At 34.5% G+C, this 8,095-nt stretch overlaps 1 protein-coding gene across 1 annotated transcript in view; it reads left to right on the plus strand.

Moving 5' to 3' along the window:
- Positions 1-6,597, plus strand: part of LOC106867559 (motile sperm domain-containing protein 2) — a 71,221-nt gene extending 64,624 nt beyond the window's left edge. The window contains exons 14-16 of the mRNA XM_052972259.1: positions 1,058-1,178; positions 1,805-1,877; positions 3,394-6,597. Coding sequence (XP_052828219.1) covers positions 1,058-1,178; positions 1,805-1,877; positions 3,394-3,561 — 362 coding nt within the window. The 3' untranslated portion in view covers positions 3,562-6,597. The remainder of the gene's footprint in view (positions 1-1,057; positions 1,179-1,804; positions 1,878-3,393) is intronic.
- Positions 6,598-8,095: the final 1,498 nt, after the last annotated feature.

Consider the following 8,095-nt stretch of genomic DNA (forward strand, 5'->3'; position numbering starts at 1 on the left):
GGGGGAAACCAGTTTAAACATTAAAGTGTTAAGTGGATGTCTGCAGAAAAAATACATCAACTTGGAGGGAATTACAAAGAGTTGATACTTAGAAGAAGGTTTGGGTTGAGTTGTAAGTTGTTAATTTCTTGTAAATAAATATTCTTTTATCTTTACTAACTGAAATGTCCAGTTGTTAAGAAGCTAGTATCCAGTTGCTAAATTAGTGACCAGTTAAGAAGCAAATATCCAGTGGTTAGTCTGGTGTGTTTATTAAATATAATTGACTGCCGTATATGCAATTAGTGAGGTGTGTTTAGTAATATAATTGACCGTATATGCAATTAGTGAGGTGTGTTTAGTAATATAATTGACCATATATGCAATTAGTGAGGTGTGTTTAGTAATACCATTGGTCATCATTTTACATCCCTTTTTGATTCTTGCATGGGTTGGATGGATCTTTCTCTTGCAGACAACAACTGATTCCTCTAATTCTTACTTTTTCTCTCAACTCATTTGTGTTCTATCATTAATAAACACTAATACTTCACATCCAGTGGAGCATGCAGACTTCATTTCTTTCCAGCCTATGCTCAATTTTCACTCCAATGCAATAACAGACTTTGTACGCATGAATCATACTATTTACTCTTCATTTGAGAAGAGAACCTTTTTGTTGCCAGCAGAAGCATTAGCTTTTTGAACACCTTTCATACTCTGTTTATAATGTTTTTGGGAAAACTTACCTCCACTGCTAATTAGCAATACCTTTGTAATGGATGTTGCTACTAATCTCCAATTTATGATGAGTGATACAGTATTTACCAGTTTTCACAACCAGCTCTTTGTTATGTATCCTGGTGAGAATAGAGTCTACCTAGGTTGCATGTTTGGAGGTGAGTGATTGGTTTCCTGAAGTTGTAATTGGTTAAGTTCATATGGCATCACAGAACTCCAAGAATCTTAATCTTGCTTCACCTCATGTACCATCTTTAGTGAAATAAATGAGTATATTTAATGTAATATAATATAGTAATTATTGGTTTGTTTCATAAAATAGTTCACTTCTTTTCAGGTTTTGAAAACAAAATTCAGTCTGATAAGTTCCTGGTACGAGCAATGGAAGTAACTGATGAAAGCAAAGATGTAGCAGAGCTGTGGAAGACGGTTCAAAGAGAATCTATTATGGAACACAGGTATGTTAAATAATTTTCCCCTGATGACAGTTGGAATTACAGCTAAGCTAGAATTCTCCAGGTAATCTATTCTAACTACAGGTTATTATTATTACTATTTAGCCCCAAATCAAGCCTAATTCAATAGACCTATGATCAAAAGTAATCCACCCATGACCATCTCATTATTTTCTTGAGGTTTCTGTATCTAGAAGTTCGTACTGTGTTTTCTGATACTGATTGGAGCAGTCTTTGGAGCATGGTCTTAACCAGAACCTTCCTAGCAATAAACAAGAATGCAATACTCTAACGATTAGGACAAAGAGATCTGGCGTAGTAGTTAAAAGCGCAGGCTACTAACCTCAAGATTCCAAGTTCGATTCCAGGCAGTAATCTGAATAATAATAATAAAAATATTATTAATGTGCTTTCAACGTTCCACTGGCACAAGTGCCAATCAAGCGGTAGTGTGATTGGCCACGTCACATACAAATAAATGCAAAGACAGGCATACATTCATAGGGATATGCAGAAATGAACTCGTCCCCATACTCACTTGAAGACAGTGGATTTTATTTTATGATGAGCAAAATTTTTTTATTTTATGATTAGTAAACACTCAGATGTTGTAATTCTTTATTTTGCAGATTACGTTGTATTATAAATTCTGAACCGGTTTGTTCCAAACCAGCCAATGACATCGCAACTTTAACAGAAAAGGTTTGTGCCATGACTTTCTTTTACTGTCTCTTCTTTCTGCTTCATTGACTCTGTCACCCTCCCTCTCCCTCTGATAGCTCATTTATTGCATTGACCAAGGGAGGTAACTCCAGTCTTGCCTATCTTAATATACGTCGTGTTCGTAAGTTACCTTTGTATCGAAATCGAGCTCCATCAATTAACTTCTTTCGAACAAATGAAGCCAACGTAGAAGTGTTCAGATGTTGCTAACAAACCTTCATTTGTTTGCTTGTTTCCCTATAAACTCTGCTGAACTATCCTTGTTTTTAATTTTTACTGAATTTTTTTTCAAATTGTAAAAGTAATTTAGGCGCATTCTGTAATTTACAAAAAAAGAAAAAAAGAAAAATGGGAGACCACTCATGTTAAGATTCTCAGTGAGTTTACCCTGAGGTAACCTCTCATCTTGTGTCGTTCATTGAAGTCCTAGGTCATAATTCTAAGGAGGACACTCTAAAATACATCAGATGGCTGCACCCGTTATTAAATATTGACATACTGATGTAGTCTGCCATAATGCTTGCTAAAGCTGTATACTTAAACTCATTATGTTGATGACTGTTGATCCACTACAACAGGCATTTCAGACGGAACCTGAGGAATTATTTAATTATTTTGAGGTGTAATAGTAAATGTATATATATTCATAAAATTGTAGCAGAGTGTTGTGAAAATTAATAAATTTGAGGGAAATAAAATGTGTGAGCTCATTCAGAAACAAATCCAAGATTTCTGTTTTGGGGTCCTGAAATGATTATTGCTATACCAGTTTTTGGGTAGTAAATGTAATCTGCTTAGATATATGTATGTGTGGTGTGTGTATATATATATATATATATATATATATATATATATATATATATATATATGTAAAAAGCACCATCCGAACGTGGCCGATGCCAGTGCTGCCTTGACTGGCTTCCGTGCCATGTTAGGCTGAGATCTAGCATTCATCACAAAATAGTTTCTTTGTTATTCCAACACTGAAATTAGTACCAACCATTTCTATTGTTTGGCGAAATTTGTTCAGGTCATTTTTAATTAATTCATATCAAATTATCTCGACTATCTGTAGCTATCAGTAAGTAAGTTATTTAGTTTTGGCTTCATTCTTGTAATGGCTAAATTAGGATTAAATGATATATACATGTTTATAGTGTGGTACACGTGTGGAAGTGACAAAAGTTGGGTATCCATATATCACCACATGTACACCCAGACTCATATACATGCACATCAGCACAACTTAGTTAAATAACATAGCCAGGAAATTGTTTTATAAATATGAATTTTGAGAATTTTTCTTACAAATTTTTCTTTTTATTATAAAGTTCAACTTCAATTTGAATGAAACTTAAAATTATATTTTATGCATAATGTCATACTTTCAAAATGAAGTGAATAAATAAGCATTACATTTAACAAAGCAAACTGAATGCTAAAGGCTTAAACATAATTAATCAATTATTATTGTTATTGTCTTGTCTTTGTCCAGGTGGAAGTGCTCCAGTCAGCTGTCAGTCGCATTGAGAGACGCCAACAGCATGTCATCTTACTCCAGCTTGTTTTCCTCCTCGTCGTCATTCTTGCCATAGTTTCAGACTACTGGCAGTCTTTGTCTGCACCTCAAGATCACAAGTCAAAGTACTGTCAAGCTCAATGATTCCTGTCTTACGAATCGTCCGTCATTGGCTCCCTTTAGCTGTTCACAGCGGTTGTTGATGCATTAACAACCTCGATATTGTTAATCCTCCCTCCCCATCCTACTGCCCACCTTTTCTGTTATTGATTAGCTGAGTAACGACCTCCAGAGTAAGTCATCAATCACACTGGTTTGCTGAGGAACAACCCATGACGATTGTGGAACAAATTTGGCAGAACCGGTAGAGCTTCAGACAAAACAGTCTTGTGGTATTTAGTTATGGGCCTTTATGTTCTGTGTTCAAATCCCTTGAAGACCAACTTTGCCTTTCGTCCTTCCAGGGTCTGATAAAATAAAGTACAACTTAAGATCTGGGTTCCGTTTAATTAATTATTTACCCTTCCACAAAATTTCTGGCCTTTTGTCTATACTAGAAATTATCAATTAATTAATTGATTAAAATAATTATTTTGATTTCGTGTACGATTTAGGAATGGTTTACTGTGTACTATAGCTTCATCAATACTCTGTCATTGGAAAAGATGTTCATGATAGATTAATTATACATTCTAGAAAGATCTCACATGCCTATGGTATTTCATCTTCCTCACATTTCTAATTTTGTGCGCGCTAGCATATACACACACACACACACACACACACATGCATACATACGTACATACATCGGTGCATGCATAGTTGTGTCTAAATGTGCGTCAATACATGTATAAATTCACAAGTGTATGTATATCACACACACACACACACACATAATTATATCCATATGTACACAAATTCATAGTTGTTTTACATATATATATATATAATATGTATGTATGTATATCAACACACACACATACACACTTATATGCATACACATGCATACATACATGTATACATCAACACAAGGCTGTGATAAGAGCTGTCTGTATGGTCCACTTTCCATGGAACTTCAGAGGGAAGAGATTCAGTGTGAACTAGTTAGGAGTTGGGGGGGGGGATATTGGGTTTTCTTCCATCAATTAGCAGCAGCAGCAGTAGTAGTAGAATTTGTCATTGTTACTACTCAAAATAGTGTCTTGTGATAGAAAGCAGGTTAGTCATCAGATTTAGTGGCAGAGAATGAGGATTTTGGTCCTCAGATGAAATGTTTTGGAGTAAATTAAGGAATTCAGTTCTATATTTGAGAGATGAGGAATTATGTACATTATTTACATTTGACAGATATTTGTCTTGATCCTGTTTGTTGTTAACCACGGGCATATGGTGCAGTGGTTAAGAGCGCAGACTACTAATTCCAAGATTCCGAGTTCGATTCCAGGTAGTGACCTGAATAATAATAGTAATAGTAATAATAATAATAATAATAATGACATTGGGAAAATACCTTAGGAGTGAGAGCCAAGGTTCAAAATTTCCCCAGAACACCTGATGAAGGCTGGAGGGTATATCAGCTGAAACATTGTGTTAACAACAAAAAAGATGAGGACAAATATCCGTCAAATGTAAATAATGTAAATTAAGGAGTTTAGTCATTAATTGGTGAGAGTACTGGGAAGTGTAGTCATAAAACGAAGTAGTGCAGTTAGTAGTCTTGTCATCAGATGAAGTGATGGGAGTACCAAGGAGTTTAGCCATGAAACAAAGTAAGTATTAGGGAGTTTAGTTGTTAAATGAAGAGATGGAAGCACTTGGGGAATTTAGTTATGAGTTGAGGTGGTGGGGATTCTAGGAAGATTATTCATTGGATGAATGACTTGAGTAATAGGGAGTTTAATATGATGGAAGAAAGAGTTGTTGAAACAAATGTGATACTCATAATTTCTTAACACTGAATCATTAAATTGAAAACAATGTCTTGACTTCATTTAAGAGGATGGAAAGTTTTGTCCTCCACCTAAGAACTGCAGATTGATTAATTCATTAACATACTGAGCTGGACACAACTGTTACAATGGGACTGGCATTTTGGTCAGCTTAGACACTTTGGTTTGAAGTATATTTCTCTTTTGCTTACCAACCACATGGTTCCGGGTTCAGTCCCACTGCGTGGCACCTTGGGCAAGAGTCTTCTACTATAGCCTCGGGCTGACCAGAGCCTTGTGAGTGGATTTGGTAGATGGAAACTGAAAGAAGCCCAGCATGGAAAACAGATGTTAAATGATGATGATGATGATAGATATATGTATGTGTGTGTGTCCCAACATCGCTTGACAGCCAGTGCTGTTTACATCCCCGTAACTTAGAGGTTTGGTAAAAGAGACTGATAGAATAAGTACTAGGCTTACAAAGAATAAGTCCTGGGGGGTCGATTTGCTCGACTAAAGGCAGTGCTCCAACATGGCCGCAGTCAAAATGACTGAAACAAGTAAAAGAATAAAAGAATATATGTGTGTGTGTGTGTGTGTTATTAATATCACCTAAAGAAGGGATTTCTTTTCCACTCACCAAAGTGAATGGAGTTCTGGCCAAGTGGAATTTATGTCATCAGACCATACCCCTTTCTCTCTCTCTCTCTCTCTCTCTCTCTCTCTCTATTTATATATATATATGTATATATATAAGTAAGTGAATACCTCTATTTGGATCCACGGCAAGGTTGGGAGCAATTATTTGTGACAGAAATTAAGTAACCAGCTCACTGAAAGCTTCTTTCTTAAGAAATTTCTGGAATAAACCTCTTAGTTATCAATTGAACAATTCCAAATTAAAATCTACCAAGATATGTAATGGTACACTAGTTCTCATTTTACACACACACTCACACACACATACGCATGCACACATGTGCACAGACATAGATGCATGTTTGTGTATATGTGTAAACATCTATATATACCTCCGAAACTCTTGACCACCATTCTGCATCTTATGACAGACTGGAAGTCAACTACGTGACCAACCATGCTGATAAACTTCAAATGAAAGAGGTATCGCTCCAACAACCAGAATCATCAGAGGAATGTCTAAATACAGAGACATGAAACTCTGCATAATGGTATGCTGTTAGTTGGAACTGTAAAAACTATAACGCTATAAAATAAATATTTAATCTTAGCTTAAAGTATTGAGTTCTTTTTTTGTTGTTTACTTTGTTCCTAGTATTACCATGTACATAACTACACTTATTAACTCTGTATGTATGTATATATATATATGTGTGTGTGTGAGAAAATATATATATAGAAATATACATATATATATATATACATACATTACGTATATATAAATATATATGTATGTATATATAGACATATATATATATATATACATTTATATATATTTATACATACACACATTATATATATATATATATATATATATATATATATATATATATATATATATATATATATATATATATATATATATATATATATATATATACATACATGCTTGCATATATATATATATATATACATACATGCTTGCATATATATATACGCAGATAGATATATTGTAAGAATGTGCCAGTGATAAAGGTAGATCATGGAAAACTTGGGTAAAATTTAAATCAGGTTTGGAAACTTTGGGGCCCCCAGGTGAGATGGTAAAGTGTGGGAATTCAATCCGCTGTTTTGTATGGTGAACTTCTCTGACCAGGACTTTATGGTAACAGGGTCTATAAAACTAATGATACACACATACACACACACAGAGTTTCTTTCACACCTTATTAGATATATTCTCACATGTATATGCTGTAAACAATTTTTTTTTTGCAAATGCCATATAGATGAAAGACTTGCTCAAGCTTTAATAGCACAAGTGAACAGCTAAATTAACTGTTTTTTTGTTTGTTTTTTTGTATTTGTACAGCAAGACTTGCATGCATTTTGACTTTGTGTACTCAACGTCAATCTCGTCTCGGTCTAGAGTGCTTTAGAGATTCCCCCCCGCCCCCCGGTGACCGCCACCACCACCACCACGCCATGGCAACGTACTAGACTGAAATATAAGTAAGTTTTATTGAAGAACAAGACCAATGAATAATAATAATAATAATAATAATAAAGAAAAACAAAATTAAAAAATACAAAAAATATGCCAGGAAATCAAAATGTAAAAAAAAAACACATTGAATACTTGAGATTTTAATGCCTTATAGTGCAGTGAAAATGTTGTGAGGATACATGTGTGTCTATATATATATACACATATGTATATATGTGTGTGTGTATATATGTGTGTATATATATATATATATAATATTTGTTGGTTAATGCAAGTATGTATGTGTATACTGATGTAAAATATTTAAATATTTAGTTCAGTTAGGAAACTGACTCCTCTCCATCCACCCACCCACCCAATCAACACCCAGGTCTGGTTATCCTCCCTCCTCCCTCGTCCTCACCATAATATTACCCCCTCCCCTCTACAACATGTTTATATAGAATGGTGTATCATGGGTGCGAAAGGTGTAGAATCTGCCCACTTTATTATGGGAAAGGTATTTTAATAGAAACACGACAAAGTAAAAGATGGCAGAGGAGAAGAAGATGTTTTATTAAAAGTGTTTTCCAAAACCGCATCAATGATATTTATATAAATA

The sequence above is a fragment of the Octopus bimaculoides genome, chromosome 13 (genome assembly GCF_001194135.2).
Source record: "Octopus bimaculoides isolate UCB-OBI-ISO-001 chromosome 13, ASM119413v2, whole genome shotgun sequence".
Lineage (NCBI taxonomy): Eukaryota > Metazoa > Mollusca > Cephalopoda > Octopoda > Octopodidae > Octopus > Octopus bimaculoides.